Raw genomic sequence first — 25304 nt, 5'->3', positions numbered from 1 at the left:
GCACGCGCCTGTAGTCCCAGCTACTTGTGAGGCTGAGGCAGGAGAATCGCTTGAACTCGGGAGGCAGAGGTTGCAGTGAGCCAAGATCAGCCCATTGCACTTCCAGCTGGAACAACAAGAGTGAGACTCCATCTCAAGGAAAAAAAAAAATCCCAGAGTCACAGAGGAAATTTAAATGGACCAAGACTCAGCAGAACGGAGAGAAATGTTAAAAGAAGCCAGAGTTTCTGAGGAGATCATGCTTGAGACTTTAGAAATTGTCAGGACCACAGGAAGCCCGGGTATAGTGGAAAAAAAAAAAAAGTGAAAGAGAGAGAAAATAAAAAAGAGAGCAAGAAACAAGTGCTGGGGCGAGAAGAGTTTGTTTCCCATAAAGCCCCTCATCTTTTTGCTGGGATAGGTACCCTTCTCCTTCAGAAACACTGCACCTCCAGAGTGAATGATGGACGAATGCTATTTCCTGACCCCACCAGCCCAAGCCACACAAATCATTCTTTGGGCCAGGCATGAGGTGCCGTTAATAAAACACAGAGCCAGTGTTCTGCATAAAGAGGAAGGAAGTATTTACTGAACACTAGAGCACTGGGTTGTACACAACCGAATTGGGAAACCACCAGAATATGCCTCATCACCAACAACATCCGTGCCACACTCTCCCGTGCCCAACACGCCCTGGGGCCTGGGAACAGTCAGAGAAACTCTTGTGTCCTGCCTTTGGGAGCTTCCAGATCAGATGTGACCCACTGACCACACTGTGTACACAGTCCAGTCATCAGAAGGGATTGAGCAAGGAAACAGGGTGTCCCTCCAGCCCTGAAGGCAGGCAGCTGCCTACACACAGGCTTCATGGCAGTGTTTGCAGGAGGGCAGGTTACTCATCTGCTAGAGGTCTTAGAGGGAAGCTTAGGACCAAAAAGGCCTTCCACAGACAAGAGTTTCCCAGGGCCTGTTGAGGAAATAGTCCCAATACAGGCAAGGAGATTGGTAATACAGAGGGAAGCGAGGAGGAAAAGGAAGAAAGATTAAACCTGGAGATGAGGCACGGTGAAGTTGGCGGTGGTGGTGTGACAATGATGGAGATGTCCCCATGCATTGCCCTTTGTCACTGGTACTACCCCAGGAGAATCACTCTGCTAGCTTGGTGGGCAGTAAGGCTGGCATCCAGGCAGGCTTTCCCCATGGAGGCTGGTGAGATGGGTGATCTACGGGTAAAATGTAGGGCTTTGAACCTGGAAGAACCTGGAGCCAGTTCCTGCTCCCTGTGCCTACCTGAGTTGCAGTTTCCTCATCTGGGAAGTAGGAACAATAATACTTATCTCTTAGGGTTGTTTTGAAGATTAAATGAGGCTCAGGTGGGAGGATCACTTGAGCCCAGGAGGTCAAGACTGCAGTGAACTGTGATCACACCACTGCACTCCAGCTCGGGTGACAACGTATTCCAAAGTGCTTGGACAGAGTCAATGCTCAAAAATGACTATTCTTGGCTGGGCTCGGTGGTTCACACCTGTAATCCCAGCACTTTGGAAGGTCGAGGCGGGTGGATCACCCGAGGTTAGGAGTTCAAGACCAGCCTTTGCCAACATGGTGAAACCCTGACTCTACCAAAAATACAAAAATTAGCTGGGCGTGGTGGCACCCACCTGTAATCCCAGCTATTCAGAAGGCTGAGGCAGGAGAATCGCTTAAACCTGGGAGGCAGAGCTTGCAGTGAGCCGAGATGGCGCCACTGCACACCGGCCTAGGCTACAGAGCGAGACTCTATCTCAAAACAACAACAACAACAACAACTAAATAGTCGTTCATTTAGTGAACACTTTCTATATGGGAAGCAATGTGCCCAGCCCTTCTGGGGGATGAGAAGAAACCTGAGACCAGGGGTGTGCTGGTAAACTGGCTCTGGAGAATGGGAGGAAGCTGTGATTTGCAGCATCTGATGGTTTCTGTTGTAAATACTCCCATTACGCTACCAACAATTTAACAACTGGCTGGCAAAATTCCGGAACCATGAGCCCTGGAGAGCTGGCCCCAACTCAGTGAACTTGAACGTCCTCTCTAGTTAGCAAATGGCACTTACGTGAGAAGTTAACAATGGCAGAAGGCCGGGCCAGTGGCTCACGCCTATAATTCCAGCACTTTGGGAGGCCGAGGCGGGAGGATCGCTTGCTTGAGCCCAGGAGTTCGAGACCAACCTGGGCAACATAGTGAGACCCTAGCTCTTAAAAAAAAAAAAATAGCTGGCTGTGGTGGTGCACTTTACTCCCAGCTACTCAGGAGGCTGAGGTGGGAGCATCGCTTAAGCACAGGAGGCTGCTGTGGGTCATGCATGCCCCCGCATTCCAGCCTGGGTGACAGAGCAAGACCCTATCTCAAAACAAAAAACCAAACCCCCAAAACAATGGCAGACAAACTCTGACCTGCAAATACACACACCCGCACATACACACACCACACACGTCCACAGATGGCTAATCCAGACAACGGGGCAAGAGGGCCAATTAGGGGCCCTGCTTTCTTCTAGTGCAGTGACTTGGTGGCAGTACTTTGTTAAGAAGGAGCAGGGCCAGGCTATCTTTTTCTCTGACCCTTTAGCAGCCACCATACATGTGATAGGGGAGACGTGTCCCTGGCATTTTGAGTTTCTTTTTTTTTTTTTTTTTTTTGAGACGGAGTCTTGCTCTGTAGCCCGGGCTGGAGTGCAGTGGCCGGATCTCAGCTCACTGCAAGCTCCGCCTCCCGGGTTTACGCCATTCTCCTGCCTCAGCCTCCGGAGTAGCTGGGACTACAGGCGCCCGCCACCTCGCCCGGCTAGTTTTTTGTATTTTTAGTAGAGACGGGGTTTCACAGTGTTAGCCAGGATGGTCTCGATCTCCTGACCTCGTGATCCGCCCGTCTCGGCCTCCCAAAGTGCTGGGATTACAGGCTTGAGCCACCGCGCCCGGCCAAGCATTTTGAGTTTCAATGAACACAGAAAGGTGAAGTCTCAGGAAATCGAAACCCCTGGACTCTGCCTTCACCTGGTGTGGGAAGTGCATGGGCCTCGGTTTCATCCTGGGCAGACTCTCAAACACATATCCTGACTTGGAAATCCAGAAACTCTGACTTAAAAATTCTTTTTTAGGAAGCTAATCTCTTTGTTAAAAAAGGTTTTTTGTTTGTTTGTTTTTGCTTTTGAAATGGAGTCTTGCTCTGTCACCCAGGCTGGAGTGCAGTGGTGCAATCTCAGCTCACTGCAACCTCTGCCTTCAGGGTTCATGCAATTCTCCTGCCTCAGCCTCCCGAGTAGCTGGGATTACAGGCACCCGTCACCACACCCAGCTAATTTTTGTATTTTTAGTAGAGAAGGGGTTTCACCATGTTGGCCAAGCTGGTCTTGAACTCCTGGCCTCAAGTGATCTGCCTGCCTCAGTCTCCCAAAGTGCTGGGATTACAGGCATGAGCCATCATGCCTGTTTTTTTTTTTTTTTTAATTAAAAAAGTTAGCATTCATTGAGCACCTGCTGTCAGGAACTTTGTGAGGGCTGCACATGCTTTGGCTAACTCAATGTTCAAACAGCTCTTAGATGTTCTCATGGATGAAGCATAAATGAACTAAGAGAAGCCAAAGAACTTTCCCAGATACACAACCGATAATGGAAGACCTGGGTTTTGAACCTTGCTCTGTTTGACTCTAGAGCTTTATGAAGTTGATTCTTCAAGTCCATGAGTTCCATATCCATGGATCCAATCAACCATGGATCAAAAATACTAGAAAAGAGGCTGGGCGCGGTGGCTCACATATGTAATCCCAGCACTTTGGGAGGCCGAGGTGGGCAGATCACCTAAGGTCAGGAGTTTGAGACCAGCCTGGCCAACATGATGAAACCCCATCTCTACCAAAAATATAAAAATTAGTTGGGTGTGGTGGCGCATGTCTGTAATCCCAGCTACTCGGGAGGCTGAGGCAGGAGAATCGCTTGAACCCAGGAGGCAGAGGTTGCAGGGAGCCGAGAGTGTGCCACTGCATTCCAGACTGGGTGACAGAGCGAGACTCTGTTTCAAAAAAAAAAAAAAAAAAAAAAAACCAATTAGAAAAGAAGCAATGAAAAATAACAATACAACAATAAAAGATAATACAACTATTTGAATTGTATTTAGTATTATAAGTAATCTAGAGATGATTTAAAGCATACCCAACATTGTGCATAGTAGGTTGTATGCAAATACTATGCCACTTCGTATCAGGGACTTGAGCATCCAAGGGTTTTGGTATCTGGAGCCAATGCCCCATAGATACAGAGGGATAACTGTTTATGTCTTTTGCCTTTGTAGGCTGGGGGCATCTTGCACATAAATATCAAGTTATACAGAAAATAATTCATGCAATAGAACTTCTGAGAAAGAAGAGCCACCTATTGGCAGCAGTTCTCAGAGGCAGCATCATGGAAGAGGTAGGATTTCAGCTGAGTGGAATTCACCTTGGCAGACAGGAATGGAAAGGGCATAAGTGGAAGGGTTTTTTTTGTGAGCAAAAACATGAGCAGGAGCCACATGCAGTGGTTCATGCCTGTAATCCCAGCACTTTGGGAGGCTAAGGTAGGCGGGTCACTTGAGCCCAGGAATTTGAGACCAGCCTGGGCAACATGGTGAAACTCCTTCTACAAAAGGGGTTTTGTATCTACAAAAAATACAAAAATTAGCCGGGAGTGGTTCTGTATGCTGGTAGTTCCAACTACTCAGGAGGCTGAAGTGCGAGGATAGCTTGAGCCTGGGAGGTGGAGGCTGCAGTGAGCCGTGATTGCATCACTGCACTCCAGCCTGGGTGACAGAGCAAGACCTTGTCTCAAAACAAAACAAAACAAAAACAAAACACTCATACATGAACCGGACTGATAAGCTGCATTTGGGGTACAAGCAGGGGTTTATTGGGAAGCAGAGAGAGGAAAGGGCTCAGGGATGAAGCATCTGTCTTCTGTAAGATAATAGGGAGTCACTGAAGGTATATAGGTAAGGGAGTAACATGATGACAGCTGTATACTGGTGAAGCTAACCTGAGAATAATTTAGAGAATGGATAAGGGGAAGGAAGACCAAGAGGTAGGAAGACCAGAGAGGAAGCTAATGAAATTGCCAGACCTCTTTTCACAAACAGATTTCATCTTCGAATATAAAGGATAACAGGGCCTAGGCATGGTGGCTAACTCATGTAATTCCAGCACTTTGAGAGACCGAGGCAGGTGGATCACTTGAGGCTAGGAGTTTGAGCCTGGCCTGGCCAACACAGTGAAACCCCATCTCTACTAAAAATATAAAAAGTTAGCTGGGCGTGGTGGCGCATGCCTGTAATCCTAGCTAGCTACTTGGGAGGCTGAGGCACGAGTGTCTCTTGAATCAGGGAGGCAGAGATTGCAGTGAGCCGAGATCATGGCACTTTACTCCAGCCTGGGCGACAGAATGAGACTCTGTCTCAACAACAACAAAAAATAATAATAATAAATAAAATAAAGATATGTATTTATTTGTATCTTTATAAACAGATATTTATTACATATTTATTATTATATATTATTATTATAAAAAATAATAAAATATAACAGGGCCGGGCATGGTGGCTCACGCCTGTAATCCAAGTACACTGGGAGGTTGAGGTAGGAGGATCACTTGAGGTCAGGAGTTCGAGACCAGCCTCGCTAACATGGTGAAACCTCGTCTCTACTAAAAATACAGAAATTAGCTGGGCATGGTGGCATGAGCCTACTAGCCCCAGCTACTCAGGAGGCTGAGGGAAGAGAATCGCTTGAACCTGGGAGGTGGAGGTTGCAGTGAGCCGAGATCAGGCCAGTGCACTCTAGCCTGTGTGACAAAGCGAGACTCCGTCTCAAGAAAAAAAAAAAAAAAGAAAAAAATGGGCCAGGCGCGGTGGCTCAAGCCTGTAATTCCAGCACTTTGGAAGGCCGAGGCGGGCAGATCACAAGGTCAAGAGATCGAGACCATCCTGGCTAACACGGTGAAACCGTGTCTCTACTAAAAATACAAAAAATTAGCCGGGCGTGGTGGCGGGCGCCTGTAGTCCCAGCTACTCGGGAGTCTGAGGCAGGAGAATGGCGTGAACCCGGGAGGTGGAGCTGGCAGTGAGCAGAGATCACGCCACTGCACTCTAACCTGGGTGACAGAGCAAGACTCTGTCTCAAACAAACAAACAAACAAACAAAATGATAAGATAACAGGATACGGCTAACAATGTAATAAATATATACCTCATGGTGCATAAAAAAGATCTAAGGCTTCCAATAGCTTACTGTGAGAACCACAACAGTGAGTGGTATCTCTGTTTATTACTTTGTCAGGCTCAACACACAGTCTTTGAAATACCCTAATAGGATAGTAGTTATCACATAAATAAACAAGCAATTAGCTCAGAAATAAATGTGTCATTGTAAACAAACTGCTTGTCTGTGGTGGACTTTGGCTGGCACTCAGACTTTAGCTGGACACACTATTAGCATGCATATGGCACTTCTAACCTACTTGCTAAGAATCTGATCTCCTTCTCATTTCTCTTTTCTCAGCAGCCCTTTGGTTCCTGTGCCTGGGAGGAGTTAGGTGACTGGTTGATCAGTTCAGTTCTGCAGCCCTGACCTCAGCTCCAGTTTCAGAGGAGTAGAGGGAGGGTGCAGGGAGTCTCCAACTGAGATGAGCTCAGTGGTTTTCTGATTCCGACTTGAGCATGGTTACAGACAAATTTCCTGTGAGTGCAGTTGATTGCATGCTCACACTGGTATTGCAACAGTTGAACACGTATGTGCACTTGTGTTGAGCTTCAGAGCTCAACCTCAAGTCAGCTTGTCCTCTTATGCCAGCTGTAGGAGATGGCTCACCAAGGAGAGAGAGAGAGAGAGATAAAACCAGCATAGCACCAGCTTCCCATATCAAGACCCAGTGCACAGGGAGCCAGGGATCCTTGGGTTCTGAGCCATGGCTACCACTTGTATGGTCTTGAGCAAGCCGCTTAGCCTGTAGAGGCTGCAGCTTCCTCATCTGTCAGGGGAGGGGCTGCACCTTTAAGATTCCTTCCAAATCTGACCATCTAGCCAGGACAGGCATTTTCAAGAAACCCTGTTTGTTATTTTCTTCTTTTGATCTAAGTAACCGCAGCTGAGTATTTGTTTTGTTAAAGAAAGGTTTGGGGCTGTCACCACGCTGCCTCTTCCACATTCTACCTTCTCTAGGTAGCAAGAGGCAGATGCTGGGCTTTGTGCCTGCTTAGTCTGCTCTGTTTCTCCAAGAAGGGCAGCTGGAGTCCATACTAGGCTGAAATGTTCTTTTTTTTTTTTTTTTGAGACAGGGTCTTGCTCTGTCACCCAGGCTGGAGTGCAGTGGTGCAATCCAGCTCCTGGAATCCTCTTGCCTCAGCCTCTTGAGTAGCTGTTACTACTAATTTTGCACAGCTAATTTTTTTTTTTTTTCCCCAAGATGGCGTCTTGCTCTGTCACCCAGGCTGGAGTGCAATGGTGCCATCTTGGCTCACTGCTACCTCCACCTACCAGTTCAAACAATTCTCTTGCCTCAGCCTACTGAGTAGCTGGGATTACACGCACGCGCCATCACGCCCGGCTAATTTTTGTATTTGTAGTAGAGACGGGGTTTCACCATGTTGGGCAGGCTGCTCTTGAGCTACTGACCTGGTGATCCACCCGCATCAGCCTCCCAAAGTGCTGGGATTATAGGCATGAGCCACTGCGCCCGGCCGGCACAGATAATTTTAAAATATTTTTTTGTAGAGATAAGATCTCACTATGTTGCCCAGGCTGGTGTCAAACTCCTGGGCTCAGGCAATCCTCCCACCTCAGCCTCCTGAAGCACTGGGATTACAGGTGTGAGCCACTAGGCCTGCCCTGTTGAGCTGAAATGTTAGCCTCACATTCTATTTTTATTTTATTATTATTATTATTATTTTTGAGACGGAGTCTCCCTTTGTGGCCCTAGGCTGGAGTGCAGTGACGCAATCTGGGCTCACTTCAACCTCCACCTCCCTCGTTCAAGTGATTCTCCTACCTCAGCCTCCCGAGTAGCTGGGATTACAGGCGTAAGCCACCACACCTGGCTAATTTTTGTATTTTTAGTAGAGATGGGGTTTCACCACGTTGGCCAGGATGGTCTCAAACTCCTGACCTCAGGTGATCCATCCGCCTCGGCCTCCCAAAGCGCTGGGATTACAGGTGTGGGCCACTGTACCCGGCCCGCACATTCTTTTTACACCAACTTTAGGATGCAGAATGTGTAGTCCCAAGTGGAATGAGCTCAAAGCCAAAAGAAGGGCAGGACCAACGAGGAAAAGAATGAAGGCAGACGTGAACATGTAGAACCCAGCTTACAAGGTCTGGTATTTGATAGAAACAACAAAAAAATAGAACAGGCTCTCCCAATTTCTTCAAACTAGTCTGTAAACATAAATAGTGTCTTGGGCCCCTCATTTCTCCAATGCCAGATGCCTCAGCAACAAGGCCAGAACCAGAGTGAGGCAGGTGAGGCAGTTGCATGACACTGAGAGTGATAACTTTTTTTTTTTTTTTTTTTTTGAGACGGTGTCCTGCTCTGTCACCAGGCTGGAGTGCAGTGGCATGATCTCAGTTCGCTGCAACCTCCGCCTCCCCGGTCCAAGCAATTCTTCTGCCTCAGCCTCCCAAGTAGCTGGGACTACAGGTGCATGCCAGTGTACCCAGCTAATTTTTGTATTTTTAGTAGAGATGGGGTTTCACCATGTTGGCCAGGATGGTCTTGATCTCTTGACCTCGTGATCTGCCTGTCTCGGCCTCCCAAAGTGCTGAGATTACAGGCGTGAGCCACTGCGCCCAGCTGAGAGTGAGAACTTCTTCAAGTTGACATTCTGGGTGCTCCACTCACCTCCCCTCATCCCCACCACGTTGGGCAGTGTAAACATTCATCTTTCATTTTAGTCTTAACTTGAAAAATAGATTAAGAGGCTACAAATTGGACTGGAGTCTGCATCCATTTGAACAACTCTTCTTTGTTAGCAGCCCAGAATGGAGGATGAAATTAACAATGAGGAATTCACACTTGGTAAAAAGCAAAATATGAAAGCCTGATTGTGGATTTCCTAACGGACAAGATTATTTTCCTCTACAGAGAGCCTTAGGTTGCCAGAGGAACCGTCTGCAGGGCCCCAAAGCATTTAGGATCAGACTATTCTGTCGACGTTAGCCTAGCCCACTGATCTGGAGCAGGATGTGACATTCTCTGCTGGTGGTTTTGGCTTCAATCCACCGAAGCCACATGTCGAGGACTAAAAGAGGGATCGGGCCCATGTGTGGCTGATTGGGCCCTATCTTCTGGAGAGAGCTGGTACTCATTAAGAACAGCCAAGACTCTCATCTTCCTGTCCCAAAGGCAGGGACCTTTCTTAGCTCTTTCAGGTCACCGGAGATACTGGTTTGCCTCCCCAACCCTGCTGCCTCAGGAATGCTGTGCTGCAGGGCTGTGTCTGTCAGTTTCCACCTGCAGGCTCCCTCACTCCTTTCCTGTACTAAGCTAATCCTTGCATATGTTACAAGGGTAAAAATGGTACATCTGGGCTGAAACCAGGACAGCAACATTAACAAAATGAAAAGTTTAAAGGGACAAGCTCACCTAAAAATTACTTGTCCCCATGCTTCCCCCACCCTTCCCCTTTCTCCCTTAGACCCAACTTATAGAAGAAGAGCTTGAATGTGATAAAAATACTTGGCTTGGCCCCTTGCCTTCCAGGGTTGTTTAGAGAAAACCCCTGAGACCCTTGGATGTTGTGTTGTCTGCTGGGATTCTCCCAAGGGCTGCATCCACAGTGTGGAAATGGATAGGGTGCTGCAAGGCTATTTCCACAAAGCACGTGTGGTATTTGCATGTGATTTCCCTAGGCACACTGTGCAACTCCTCCCCAGACCATTTTTCAAGTTGAAAACATTTTTATGGCTCTCTTGATGTCAGTCACTTCTGGATTTTTCCTCCTATCTGAGCTGCCTTCTCCCTCGGGCACTCTCCCTGGTCCAGATCTTTGGCAAGGGAGCCAAGTGGAGTGAGGGAAGAACCATAGAGGAATACAGGACTCAGCCCCTCTAGAGTCGGCTGCTCCCAGGGCTTAGCTGCTTATCTCACCCTTGCCCCAGGGTGTTTCCAAAATTGTTCACACTAGGTGATTACACTGTAGACTGTGGAACTCTAGCTCAATTAATTCACAAAAAGTCTCTTTGATCTAGAAGTTTCTAAACTACCTTCTATCCCTTTCTCTTCTGCCTCTGGTCAACATTATTTTAAAAATGAGTCTTGGTTGGGTGTGGTGGCTCACGCCTGTAATCCCACCACTTTGGGAGGCCAAGGCGAGCAGATCACCTGTGGTCAGGAGTTGGAGACCAGCCTGGCCAACATGGGGAAACTCTGTCTCTACTAAAAATACAAAAATTAGCTGAGTGTGGTGGCCGGTGCCAGTAGTCCCAGCTACTCAGGATGCTGAGGCAGGAGAATCGCTTGAACCCGGGAGGTGGAGGTTGCAGTGAGCTGAGATCGCACCATTGCACTCCAACCTAGGCGGCAGAGTGAGACTCCGTCTCAAAAACAAAACAGACAAAAGAGTCTTGATTCACTTATTGCATCTTTGCAATAACCATTGGAGACTGGGCTATTTTCGAGGAGGAAACGGAGACAGTTTTTAAGGGCTTAGTTCAAAGTTACATAGCTGCTTAGGGTTTTGATTTGTCCAACTCAAAGTCGAGTGCTCTTTCTGTGCCTCAGTCTCTTAAACTGTAAAATTGGGGTGTAAATAGCATGTATGTGATAGGGTTGTTGGGAGGGTTGAATGCTTTAATATGGGTGAAGTGTTTAAAACAGCCTGGCACATAGAGTGTTCCATAAATATCCACTAATTTTATTGTGCTACGCCTTGTTTTTCTTTACCATTCTAAGCATCCGACTCATGACTCTTTCGTGGAAGGAGGAACCAACTTCTAGGCTTGGGGAGTATTATTCAAGATGGAGAAGCTGGCTTCCCAGGGTCAGGCCAAGGTGGGACCAGAACAGACACCCCATAACCAACAGGACTGGGCTGCCTGACTGAGCCACATCCCTGCCTGGCCCTGGCTAAGCAGAAGAAACTCTCAGACATGGATAAACCCCCAAAGGGAAACGATGTCCCATTTACAAAATGCTGAGGGCAGGACGAACCAAGGCTTCTGAACAGAGCCAAGGAGGATAAGGCAACATTTTACTCTGTGATGTGTCAAAGGCCTTGTGTTTTGAGGCGGTTCTAGATTCTTCATGACTTCTATCTTACCTTTACCCCGCAGTTACAAGGTAGGGCTTGTGTGTGCTGAAAGGAGTATGGAGGAGGACAACAGTTCCCTCCCACAGGGATGACAGAAAGCCTTGGAGTAGTTAGGACCAGGGACTGGAGAGAGGGCTTTGAACTCTGCCAGAGAGCTCTGGTGCTTGGGAGAAGCTGCCCCGGCAGGGACTTGCCCTGTAACCCAAGCCTTCCTTAGCAGCAGCCAATATAAATGACAGGGATGGGTTCCTACCATCCTGGGGACCCTGGAGGAAACCAAGGCAATCACCATCAGGTCTGTTGGCTGCTGTTGAAAATACGGCAATGAAAAATACAGTATGTGCCGGGTGTAGTGGCTCACGTCTGCAATCCCAGCGCTTTGGGGGGCTGAGGTCAGGAATTCGAGACCAGTCTGGCCAGCATGCCGAAACCCCATCTCTACTAAAACTACAAAAATTAGCCGGGTGCGGTGGTACATGCCTGTAGTCTCAGCTACTCGGGAGGCTGAGGCAGGAGAATCCCCTGAACCCAGGAGGCGGAGAGGTTGCAGTGAACTGAGATAGCGCCACTGCACTCCAGCCTGGGCGACAGAGTGAGACTCCGTCTCAAAAACAAAACACAAAAAACAAAAACAAAATATAACCAGGAAAGACCTAGACTCCGTAAAATAGCTTTACAAACCTAATCAAGGGAACCAGACACCCCAAACTGTACTTCGAACCCTGCTGAAAAGTTGTGAAAGTCATGTTCTAGCAGTTGAAATTTTCGCTGATCAGTCCACTCTCTCAGGAAAAAAAACACCAGACCTACAAAGAAAATAGAAGGTTTAAAACACAAATGTCTGTAATTAAGCAATGGAATGACGTCTTCCGCCGGCCCAAGCTTCCCACTGTTGTGTGTGTTTTCATCAAGAGGAGCCCCCGGTTCTGCCTGGCCCGGTTCGCTTTAGCCTGCGTCGACTCTCTCGACACTCAGGCCTTTCCAAAGTTTCCAGGGTGCCGTTTCCAAGATACAGACAGAGGCTGAATGTCTTGATCTTATCCTGAGTCGATGTTCTCCTAACTTTAGGGCTACAAGGAGCCATAAACAGCACGTATAGAGTTGGGAGCGCTTTGAACAGACGCACGTGAGAGGGAGGCGGCATCTTCCTAGCCGGTCACCAGCATTAACATGGGGCAGGAGAGAAGCGAACGCATCGTGAGACCCCTCTCCTCGCTCCCACTGCATGAAGTTTCCGACGACCGCCGCCTGCAGATGCTGAGGGGAGGGGCTGGGAAGGCCTCCTCCAGGCACCGGAGCTGCGGAGCGGGGACCGCCCGCTTTGGGACGCCCTGGACAATGGCGAGCGAGTTCCCGGCCAGGCCTCGCGGACCGCGGGAGGGGGCGGCTCCCTGCAAGGTAATCCGAGCCGGGATAAACAGGCGTGGACGAGCGACGCGTCCCGGCCAGGCGAGGCGCTCGCCTCGCGGGGTCCCAGCTCCGGCCGGTCCCGCCCGGCCACGAGCCCCCGGCCGCGCCCCGCCCCCACCGCGAGCCCCTGGGCCCCGTCCCCGCGCGCAGAGTCCAGCCGCGGATCCCCGCGCGAGGCACGCGCCGCCGGCTCCTGCTGCAGCCCCGCGCTCATTGGCTGCTCCGGCGCGGGCGCTCCCGCCCCGCCTCGCCATTGGCTGGGGCCGCGGCGGTCCCCGCGCGGAGCCGCCGCTGACATCACGCGGCCTGAGGCGGCGGAGGCGCCCCCGGCCCAGCCCGGCAGCCCCCTCGATAGAGGCGCCGCCGCTGTGCCTGGCGGAGGATGGTGCGCGGCGCGCCGGGGGCTCCCCGCCACCAGAGCCGCAGCGCCGCAACTGAGCCGGCCGCGGCGGGCAGTCGGCCCCCGCACCGGGCGCGGGGCGGGCGGCCGCGGTGAGGCGCGGAGGGCGGCGCGGGCACCGGGGCCGGGCCGGTGCTGCAGCTGCAGCGGCCGCGGCCATGGGGGCCCTGACGAGCCGGCAGCACGCGGGCGTGGAGGAGGTGGACATCCCGTCCAATTCCGTGTACCGCTACCCGCCCAAGTCCGGTGAGGGCGGGCGGGCGCCGCAGCCGCGAGGAGGGAGAGGGGCATGGGCAGGGGCAGGGGTCCGGGTCGGGACGGCCTGAAAGGGCCCCGCGGGTCTTCTGGGACCCAGTGGTCGCGGCCGCTCCAAAACGGTCTTCGAGCGCGGGAGGTCTTCGAGAAGGCCGAGGTTTTCCCCGCCCCGGGCGAATTAGCTCAGGGGGCGTCCTGCAGGGCCTGGCAGGGTCACCGAGGGCACTGAGCCCCTCCACCGGAGGACGGGAGTGGCCTCCATTGTAATCGGCCCCGTGACGGGGACGCGTGCCCGCAGGGACTGCGGCTCCTGGGGAGCGGGGCTGCGGCGTCGCAGGCGAGGTCAGCGCCCCGCACGGACCCGGCCGGCCCGGCCTACAGCCCGCTTGCCTCGCGGGGTCCGAGGGCCGCGGGGCGAGGCGACCTCGGCATCCCAAACAGGTATCTGCGCCAGGTGCTATCCTTGCGCTGCCGTCTCCGGGCCTCTGGAAAGGTTAGAATTAGGTTTCTCCTGGAAAAGCTTCCATTGCTTGCTAGAGGATGGAAGCCAAACATGTATTTGGAGTGCGGGTGCTTTTGCAGAGGCTGTCAGAAGCGGGGGGGAAATAAGTAACAGTAATGTTTGGTAACCTGAGTATCAGAGTCACTCGGATTGCCCCTTTGCTAGCGTAGTGGCAAGCCTGGGTTTTGGAGTGGGACCAGCTCTGGGACAGAGCAGAGGTATTGGAAACGTATAGAAGTATTATGTTTGTTATTAGAATCATTCCTTCACTTAGAAAGATAAATGTCTCCAGCCTCTGGGTTGTGGTATCAGCATTGGAGGTGGAGGAGGATTTTGACCGCAAAACAGAGAATCACAAGAAGGTAGTTCAGTTATGTGAGCACCGGCCAGTGTGAATTGCATGACCTAGCTGGTGTTTACTTTTAATTGCAAGTAATTTTACTTTAATTACTTTTAATTTTATTCTCAAGACGTATGGGGATGAATGGCTGCCACATTCTCTCTGGCTTAGGACCTGATGGAGATTTTGGTGATCTCGGAATAAGGTGTCAGAATTGGAGCAGAGCCTCATCTCTTTTTGGTAGAATAGAGACATACTAATGAGATGAGCTGGTTTCTCAGCAGTGTGTCCGGTGTCTGCCAGGTGAAAGCAGGGGCCAGACAATGAACCTGCCCGCATCCCTGCAGAGTGTCTGCCAGAGCTGTGTTTCTCACTGCTTTTGTGCCAAAGAATGAATCCTTGCAAAGATTAATGTAATAATTGTTTTAGAAAGGTCTAAGATAAAGCTGTGGGTCATTAGTATTTTAATCAAGCTCTGACTGATTATGACTACATAAAATCAATGCTAAACAAGGCGTAGATTTTGTTTTTTAATAGACAAAAATATTCTTAGGGTGGCATGAGGAAAACTTTTTAAAATAGACAAAAATATGCAGCAGTATTTGTGGGCTCTGTTTTTCTTAAACCACATGGCTTTTATTGATCAGAATATGGAGCATACTTTGCTGAGCCTGGAATTTCCAATAGTGTTTGCTGCCTGAGGAAAGTATTCACTGCTTCTTCACATGTGGGACTTAACGTAGGTAAACCTCTGGAAGGCTGTTCCCCAAAGCATATTTGTACAAGTATGAATCTTGGGTGATGATAATAAAAAGATAATAGACCAAACCAAAACTTTTGTTAATTAGCACACTCAACACTTTGTCTTAAATAATCTTCTCCACTCTACCAATCTTTTAACAGTTTAACTGTAAAACTGTAATTCATGTTAAATCAGAAGTTATCTGTGAGAGAAGTCTTTACAGCAAGTGGACCAAATTATTTATGTTGAAGCTAAAACACAGAAAATAGGATCAGAACATCCACATGGATGTAAACCTTTGTGTATTTGAAACCTTACGTGAACTTGCATACATGCTGTAGATAGAGGCATCGCCTTTCTTCTGATCTTTGAATTGACCTGGCTCTTTATGGGATTACAGTGTTAGTCCTGACAAGAACCTTCAAGAGAGTTTGGCCATGACCACCATGCCTAGCTAATGTTTAATATTGTGTGTGTGTGTGTGTGTCAGAGTCTCCCTCTGTCACACCCAGGCTGGAATGAATTGGAGCCATCTTGGCTCACTGCAACCTCTGCCTCTAGGGTTCGAGCAATTCTCCTGCCTCAGTCTCCCAAGTAGCTGGGATTACAGGTGCTCGCCACTACACCGGCTAATTGTTTATATTTTTAGTAGAGATGAGGTTTCACCATATTGGCCAGGCTGGTCTTGAACTCGTGACCTCAGGTGATCTACCTGCCTCAGCCTCCCAAAGTGCTGGGATTACAGGCGTGAGCTACCATGTCCAGGCAAATTTTTTGTTGAGACAGTATCTCCCTATGTTTCCCAGGCTGGTCTTGAACTCCTGGTCTCAAGCAATCCTTCTGCCTTGGCCTCCCATTCATTTCACTGATAAGAAAATGGAGACCCAGAGAAATGAATTGGTATGGCCAGGGTCTCTCAGGCAGTTAGTGTTCTTCATACTATACCATCTGCCTCTACCTCTCAAGGAATTGGGTTTTGAACTTGTACTCAAAAAACAAGACTTAAAACAATCATTCCATGATTATGGAATGAAGGCTATTTCGTGTCATAACTGAAGTCCCTGTAGAGAAATCAGCCTGGGTTGATTTTGAGAAGTCTCCTTATCCTGAGTACTAATAGTGGAACAAAGCAAGTAGCAGAGTCAGCTTTCTCCAGATGACATACCTTGTAGTTTGGGCATTAAGTTGAAACCACTGTCTGGCTCACTGGAAAGCGGCTAGAACTGCACTGCCTGTGGAACAGTTGTTTCAGAAAGAAACACCATCATCTGTCCTTGTAATGATGGTCACAGTGTCCAGCGGAAATTGCTTTTTACTTAATATTTTTAATGGAACTTCTTAGTTTTGTATGCACATTGAAATAGAAACATTTAAATCCTATGAAGAATGACTGATTTCAAGTTGAGACTTGGGTTTGTAGCTTTTTTCTATCCTTAAATAGAGGTAGATAGAAATAAATAGCCTAAATTATTTGGAATTATTTATTTTTGCATAGGTAATATGGTCACATGATTCAAAATTTAAAAGAGTGAAAACACATACCATGAAAGCCTTGTTCTCCCCGCTGTTGTCCATCCACCTGGTTCTCCTGCCTCCCTCTAAACCTCTCATCCCATGTAACCACTTTTGGTTTCTTTGGAATTCTTTTAGAGTTTCTTGTGTAAATGCAAGGATAGCATGCTATTAGACTGTTCTACAGCTTGCTCTTTTTGCTTTCAGAGACATTGGAGATCTTTTTATATTGTCTCATATTTGATAAGTTTCTCTGTGCTTTTTTTTTTTTTTTTTTTTTTTTTTTTTTTTGAGACGGAGTCTCACGCTGTTGCCCAGGCTGGAGTGCAGTGGCGCGATCTTGGCTCACTGCAAGCTCCGCCTCCTGGGTTCACGCCATTCTCCTGCCTCAGCCTCCTGAGTAGCTGGGACTACAGGCGCCCGCCACCGCGCCCGGCTAATTTTTTGTATTTTTAGTAGAGACGGGGTTTCACTGTGGTCTCGATCTCCTGACCTTGTGATCCGCCCACCTCGGCCTCCCAAAGTGCTGGGATTACATGTGCTTTTTAACTATATAGTATTCTTCTGTATGCATATGCCATCTTTTTTTTTTTTTTTTACATAGTCTCCTATTGATAAACATCTGTGAGTTGTTTTTTCGGTATCTTACTATTGCAAACAGTGCAACAATGAATAATGTCATGCATTAGGTGATTTTTAGATTTATTAATAATTGTGTGAATATTAATCATTTAAGTAATAGAAAGTATGGTGGGAGTTTCTGTATAGCATTTCTATATTAGCATAGAAAGCAATTTAGAGCATGATTCTACTACGTTCGGATGTACTTTTGTAATTTTTGAGTTAGAGGTCATATATCCTTCTCTAAGATCTTTGCATCTTTAAAAGCCCAAGATCATTCGTTTAGCAAAGAAAGGTATGACTTTGCGGAGATGGTTGCTTTTATGAAAGCTCATCTTTTGACAGAAGTATCCACCTTGATAAAAGTCCATATGGATAAAAGCCTGTTTTCTCTATCCAGGAAGAAACAGGCATACTATAAAGACAATTTGATTTATAGAAACCAGTACCTCATAAATCTAGTTTGTTTCCCTCCACATATTTGGGCAAGTTGGAAAATAGGAATAATTTGTTTTGCTGAAGTCTTTAAGAAGTAAACCTACTACAAAAATTCAGAATGGTAATCAGAGTCCTGACCAGCTAGCTTGGTTAAACCCGGGTTTTTGCTTTTAAGGCCTTCAACTGACTAGACAAGGCCCACCCACACAATCAAGGATAATCTCCTTTACTTAAAGTCAACTGATTGTAGATTTTTAAAAATTAAATTATTTTGAGAGACAGCGTCTCACTCTGGCACCCAGGCTGGAGTGCAGTGGTGTTATCAAAGCTCACTGTAACCTCAAACTCCTGGGCTCAAGTGATCTTCCTGCCTCAGCCTCCTCAGTAGCTGGGATTACAGGCATATACCACCATGCCTGGCTAATGTTTAAAGTTCTTGTAGAGACAGTATCTCACTATGTTGCCCAGGCTGGTCTTGAACTCCTGGTCTCAAGCAGTCCTTCCACCTCAGGGTCCCAAAGCACTGGGATTACAGGAGTGATCTACTGCACCCAGCCGTAGATGTATCACATCTGTCTACATCATCATTCTCCAAATTTTCGTTATTTTAGAGTACATATATTTTGGTCAAATGGGTCTTTCCTATTGCAAGAACAGTTTTTAAAGGCATGGGTAATAAGTCTTTGTCAAATAACTATAAAAGTTTTGGGCCGGGCGCGGTGGCTCAAGCCTGTAATCCCAGCACTTTGGGAGGCCGAGACGGGCGGATCACGAGGTCAGGAGATCAAGACCATCCTGGCTAACACGGTGAAACCCCGTCTCTACTAAAAAATACAAAAAACTAGCCGGGCGAGGTGGCGGGCGCCTGTAGTCCCAGCTACTCGGGAGGCTGAGGCAGGAGAATGGTCTAAACCCGGGAGGCGGAGCTTGCAGTGAGCTGAGATCCGGCCACTGCACCCCAGCCTGGGCGACAGAGCAAGACTCTGTCTCAAAAAAAAAATAAAAAAAAAGTTTTTGTGTAAGTTTCTCCTTGCTTTAGGAGTATCAATTTAATATTAGATTTGAAACCATACACTTAAAAATATGTAACTTATGGCTGGGTGTGGTGGCTCACACCTGTAATCCCAGCATTTTGGGAGGCCGAGGCGGGTGGATCACGAGGTCAGGAGATCAAGATTATCCTGGCTAACACGGTGAAACCCTGTCTCTACTAAAAATACAAAAAAATTAGCCGGCATGGTGACAGGAGCCTGTAGTCCCAGCTACTCAGGAGGCTGAGGCAGGAGAATGATGTGAACCCGGAAGGTGGAACTTGCAGTGAGCCGAGATCACGCCACTGCACTCCAGCCTGGGCAACAGAGCGAGACTCTGTCTCAAAAAAAAAAAAAGTAACTTACTACAAAATAAGGAATTAGGCCGGGCGCGGTGGCTCAAGCCTGTAATCCCAGCACTTTGGGAGGCCGAGGCGGGTGGATCACGAGGTCAGGAGATCGAGACTATCCTAGCTAACATGGTGAAACCCCGTCTCTACTAAAAAAAAATATAAAAAACTAGCCGGGCGTGGTGGCGGGCGCCTGTAGTCTCAGCTACTTGGGAGGCTGAGGCGGGAGAATGGCGTGAACCCGGGAGGCGGAGCTTGCAGTGAGCCGAGATCACGCCACTGCACTCCAGCCTGGGAGACACAGCGAGACTCCGTCTCAAAAAAAAAAAAAAAAAAGGAATTATTTAGTTGGCACAGTTTAACACTTTAAAATATCCAAAACAGTTTAGAAAAAGAACAAAGTTGGAGGACTATCACTACCCTATTTTAAAAGTTACTATGCGTATAATTACTATAATGCCACAGTGATCAAGATAGTGTGGTATTGGCACAACGAAGAGCATATAGACCAATGGAACAGAGTTATGAACCAGAAATCCTTACATTTATTGTCAGTTGATTTTGACAGAAGGACCGAGACAATTCAGTGGGGGAAAAGATAGTGGTTTCAACAAATGATGCTGGGATGAGCAAAAAAGAAAATGAACTCAGACCTATTCTTTACATCACCAAAATTAACTCAAAATGGATTATAGAGTTAAAAGAGAACCCAGAGAATGGGAAAAGATATTTATAAATCATAGGTATGACAAGAATTTGTATCTAGAATATGTAAGGAACTCTTATGCTCAATAATAAAAAGACAATTAAAAATGGTCACAGCACTTGAATAGACATTTCTCCAAAAAAGATATACAGTGGACAATAAGCACATGAAGAGATGATCATTATTAACTTTCAAGGAAATACAAATCAAAACTACAATTAGATACCACTTCACACCCATTAGGATGGCTATAATTTTAAAAAATGATAATGACAGGTACTGGTGAGGATATGGAGAGAGCGAAACCCTCATACCCAGCCGGTGTGAATGTAAAATGGGGCAGCCACTTTGGAAAACGGTTTGACAGTTTCTCAGATGGTTAGTTACTAGATGACTCAGCAGTTCTACTCCTAGGTATACGCCCAAGAAAAATGAAGAAAATACATTCACATAAAAACTTGCACATGAATTACTCATAATAGCTAAAAGGTGGGAATAACCCAAATGTTCATCAACTGATGAAAATAACTACTGATAAATAAAATATGGTAGGTCTGCACAATAGAATATTATTTGGCAATAAAAAGGAATGAAGATTTGATATGTGCTACAACCTGGATGAACCTTGAAAATGTTATACTCAGTGAAAGAAGCCAGGTGCAAAAGGCAATCTATTGAATCATCTTGTTTACAAGAAATGCCCAGAAGAGGCAAATCCACAGAGACAGAAAGTAGATTAGTGGCAGTGGCACAGTGTGCGCCTGCAGCTGCCAGCGGCTGGGGAGTGGGAGAAATGAACTGTGACTGCTAATGGATTTCTTTTTGGGGTAATGGCATTGTTCTAAAATTAGATAGTGGTGAATAGCTGTATGACACGGTCAATATACTAAAAACCATTGGATTGCACACACTAAATAGGTGAATTCTGTGGCATATAAATTGTATCTCCACAAAGCTATTTTCAAAATGGGGCCAGGTATGGCGGCTCATGCCTGTAATCCCAGCACTTTGGTAGGCCAAAGCTGAAGGATGGCTTGAGCCTGGAGTTCAAGACCAGCCTGGGCAACAGAGTGAGACCCTGTCTCTACAAAAAAATTCTTTTCTAAATTAGCTGGGCATGGTGGCATGATATCAGCTACTCGGGAGGCTGAGGCAGAGGATTGCTTGTGCCTAGGAGTTCAAGGCTGCAGTGAGCTACGATTGTGCCACTGCGCTTCAGCCTGGGTGACAGATTGAGAACCTGTCACTAGCAAAAAAAAATAAAAATGCATCATAGGCCTAAATGCAAAGTGAAAACGATGAAACTCCTAGAAGAAGACATAGGAGAAAAATATTATTTGATTTGGATTGGGCAAAGAGTTCTTAGGATACCAAAAGCAAAATCCATACAAATAAAAAATAATAATTGGATTTCTTCGAAATTAAAAACATTACCACCTCCAAAGACAGTCAAAAGTCAAGAAGACAAGCCACTTTCTGAAAGAAAATATTTGCAAATCACATAAAGGATGTGTATCGATATTAAGAACTCTTACAACTCAATATTATGGTGACAAACCACCCAATTAAAAAATGTGCAAGAGGCCAGGTGCTGTGCCTCACACCTGTAATCCTAGCACTTTGGGAGGCTGAGGCGGGCGGATCATGAGGTCGGGAGATTAAGACCATCCTGGCTAACACGGTGAAACCCCGTCTCTACTAAAAATACAAAAAATTAGCTGAGCGTGGTGGCTGGTGCCTGTAGTTGCAGCTGCTCGGGAGGCTGAGACAGGAGAATTGCTTGAACCCGGGAGGCAGAGGTTGCAGTGAGCGGAGACTGGGCCACTGCACTCCAGCCTGGGTGACAGAGCAAGACTCTGTCTCAAAAAAAAAAAAAAAAAAAAAAATGCAAGATTTGAATAGATATTTCACTGAAAAAGATGTAGGAATGGCTGATGAACACATGGAAAGATGCTCAACATCAGCAGCCATTAGGGAAATATAATTAAAACTGCGATGAGATACCATTTCACACCCGTTAGGGTTAGGATAACTAAAATAGAAAAGGCAGACATTGTCAAATGTTGAGAATGCAGAGAAATTGGAATCTTCGTGAAGTGCTGTGGGAAATGTAAAATAGTACAGCCGCCTTGGAAAGTTGGGCAATGTCTTAAACAGTGGAACATAAATTTGCCCTATGATTCAGCAGTTCCACTCCTATGAATCTGTCCAAAAAATGAAAACATATGTACACTCAAAGACATGGATGCAGATGTTCATAGCAGCATTGCTCATAATAGCCAAGAAACTGGAAATAATCCAAGTGTACATCAGCTGGTGAATGGATAAACAAAATCCATTGTTTATTTCATGGTACAGTCATATGATGAAACACTGCTCAGCAATTTAGTTTTTTGTTTGTTTTTGCTTTAGAAACAGGGTCTTGCTCTCGTACCCTGGCTGGAGTGCGGTGGTGTGATCATAGCTCCCTGCAGCATTGACCCCCTGGGCTCAGGCACTCCTCCAGCCTCAGTCTCCCAAGTAGCTGGGACTACAGGCACATGCCACCACTCCCAGCTAATTTTTTAAATTTATGTTTTGTAAAGACAGGGTCCCACTCTGTTGCCCAGGCTGGTCTTGAATTCCTAGTCTTGAGCCATCCTCCAGCCTCGGCCTCCCAAAGTGCAGGAATTACAGGCCTGAGACAACACGGCTGGCCATATTCACTAATTTAAAAGGATGAACTACTGATACATGCTACACAACATGATTTAACTTCAAAAACATTATGCTAAGGGAAAGAAACCAGATGCAAGAAGAAGCACATTTATAGAGACAGCAGAATAGTGTTTGCCTAAGGCTGATGATAAGAGTAGGAATTAATTGTAAATGGGCATGATGGAACATTTTGGGGTGATGGAAATATTTTCAACTGGATTGTGATGATGGTTGCCAAAATCATTGAATTGTTCAATGGATGAATTTTACACCATGTTTATTATACTTCAAAAAACCTCTTAAACATAACAGCACAGAGGGGTTTATGCCTTTTGGATAAAATGAATACAAGAGCTTGATAACTGAAAGGGTGGGGTTCTTGGTAGCAAAAGGCATTGAACGTAGGCTTTTTTTTTTTCTTTTTTAAATAAATGGAGATGGGGTCTCGCTATGTTACCCAGGCTGATCTTATACTCCTGGGCTCAAGCAGTCCTTCCACTTTGGGAGGCCAAGGCTGGAAGATCACCTGAGGTTAGGAGTTTGAGACCAGCCCAGTCAACATGGTGAGATCTCATCTCTACAAACAATTTTAAAAATTAGCCAGGCATGGTGGCGGGCACCTGTAGTCCCAGCTACTCAGAAGGCAGAAACAAGAGGATCGCCTCAGCCCAGGAGGTCAAGGCTGCAGTGAGCTATGATCTGGTCGCTGCACTCCAGCCTGGGTGACAGAGTGAGACCCTAACTTTAAAAAAGAAAAAAAAATGGATTAAATCTTTTTTTTTTTTTGAGACAGAGTCTTGCTTTGTTGCCCAGGCTAGAGTGCAATGGCATGATCTCAGCTCACTTTGCAAGCTCCGCTTCCTGGGTTCGTGCCATTCTCCTGCCTCAGCCTCCTGAGTAGCTGGGGCTACAGGCACCCACCACCACACCTGGCTATTTTTTTTTTCTTTTTCTTTTTCTTGTATTTTTAGTAGAGATGGGGTTTCACCATGTTGGTCATGCTGGTCTCGAACTCCTGGCCTCGTGATCCACCCACCTCAGCCTCCCAAAATGCTGGGATTATAGGTACGAGCCACCATGCCGGGCTGAATATCTCTTTTTAAGAAATATGAGTGATTAGGAGGAGAGACTGAAAGCGTAGAGATTTGGTAGGAGACTCTTACAAGATAACCCACTGTAATTGAACTTGGAAAGGGCTAAAGTCTTGACCCAGGATGCTTTGCATAGAGCACATGTTCAATGTTTTTGTTTCTTTGATGACTGATGTTTTTAGCCTGGGTGACCAGGGAAGTGAGATACCATTGACAGAAATTGGAATTCTGGAGCAGAAACTGCTTTTGAAGTGAGTCCTAAATGTCGACTGGTTGCTTTACTTTGCCTCAAGATCTGGGGAAATTAGACAAAAACCCACTAATTTCCCAAAACCACAGAACAGAGGATTCTAATGCCCCATCGAAAGGTTCTGTGGATTCCCAAGGGACTCACGTTATGATCATTTTGACTCCTGTGATCCAGTTGGCTGCCTTTGCCCCATTACAGATGTGTTATCAGTCCATTCTTCAATTTCTCCAAAAAATTCCATTCACATGATCTATTCAAAATATAGATTGTACTAATGATTTGTGGGGAATGATGAGTTGGGGTGTACGTTATAGAAATGCAAACAACTCCAGAGGAATCATAAGCATCGTTACCCTAAACTGTACTTGAGAGTTTTACTGACTCTTTAAGTTCTCCAACCCCAGCCTTTCTTTGTCCTAATGTCTCCTTCCTCTTTCCCTTTTTTTTTTTTTTTTTGACTTTTCATTCTTATGTCTTAGAAGAAAAACAAATTACAAGCAGTTTAGGTTCCATCAAGAAGCAACAAAAGCACCCATACATACCCTTAGTGTGCTGCTCTCTGTTCTAAGTAGCTCTTTAAGGTATATCCTCCAAAAAGATAGTGCCTTCCCTAAGAGGAGTTCTGGTGCCAGCTCTTCAGATAAAGTGCTCTTGATTCCTCCTCCTTTCAGAAGAAAAGATTATTGAGTTTGAGGCAAAGATGGGCTATCTGGATGAAAAGATATAGCAGATGATTGAAGATTTGGACTGAAATGCTGAGGATCAGAGACAAAGGTTTGGGAGTTGAGTATGGGAAGGGAGAAGCCAAAATTTATCGGTTGCCCACTGGACTTAGCCAGCTTCTATACACATGTGATCTTACTTGATCTCAACAATAATCTGTTGAAAGAAGTGTTATTGTCTCTATTTTACAAATAAACCAAAGCTCAAAAAGTTTAAATAATTTGTTCTAGGGCACAAAGCTGATAGTCAGCAGCATCAGGATAAAATCCAGCTCTCTCATAAGTCAAAACGTTTGCTTCGATTCTGTGAAGAAGAGAGAAAGTGTGAAGGAAGAGAAGAGGGCTGAACCCTTAAGATATGTCCATGTTTATGGTGAAAAGTGAAACAAGTGAGAGGCAGAAGAGACACAAACTATCTGGGGTTTTGAGGAAAGAGAACCTCAGAAATGAGTGTTGAATTCTGCAGAGGTAAATGAAGTGTGAGACAAGACTTAATTTGGTTGGTGTTCCAGAGAACAGTTTCAGTAGAGGGGTGGAAACTATTGTAAAAATTTGAGGAATTACTGGATGTGTGGTGTGAAGGGACAGGATGAATCGGTGAATGGATGAGTGGTTGGATGGGTGAGTGTTTTTTTTTTTATTTTTATTTTTTTATTTTTATTCTTTTGAAATGGAGTCTCACTCTGTTGCCCAGGCTGGAATCCAATGGCGCAGTCTCAGCTCACTGCAACCTCTGCCTCCCAGATTCAGGCGATTCTCCTCCTGCCTCAGCCTCTTGAGTAGCTGGGGTTACAGGCGCCCGCCACCACACCCAGCTAAGTTTGTATTTTAGTAGAGATGGGATTTCACCATGCTGGCCCAGGCTGGTCTTGAACTCCTGACCTCAGGTGATCCACCTGCCTCAGCCTCCCAAAGTGCTGGGATTACAGGTGTGAGCCACTGTGCCTG

At 46.7% G+C, this 25304-nt stretch overlaps 1 protein-coding gene across 8 annotated transcripts in view; it reads left to right on the top strand.

Moving 5' to 3' along the window:
* Window positions 1-13089: 13089 nt before the first annotated feature.
* LOC105469194 (ring finger protein 157) overlaps window positions 13090-25304 on the top strand; it is a 101350-nt gene continuing 89135 nt past the window's right edge. For all 8 annotated transcript variants that reach the window (XM_011719936.3, XM_011719930.3, XM_011719932.3 and 5 more), the window contains exon 1: window positions 13090-13345. In XM_011719936.3, the coding sequence (XP_011718238.2) occupies window positions 13258-13345 (88 nt within the window). In that variant the 5' untranslated portion in view covers window positions 13090-13257. The remainder of the gene's footprint in view (window positions 13346-25304) is intronic.

The sequence above is a fragment of the Macaca nemestrina genome, chromosome 17 (assembly GCF_043159975.1).
Source record: "Macaca nemestrina isolate mMacNem1 chromosome 17, mMacNem.hap1, whole genome shotgun sequence".
Taxonomy (NCBI): Eukaryota; Metazoa; Chordata; class Mammalia; order Primates; family Cercopithecidae; genus Macaca; species Macaca nemestrina.
This window is presented reverse-complemented; position numbering and strand designations above follow the sequence as displayed.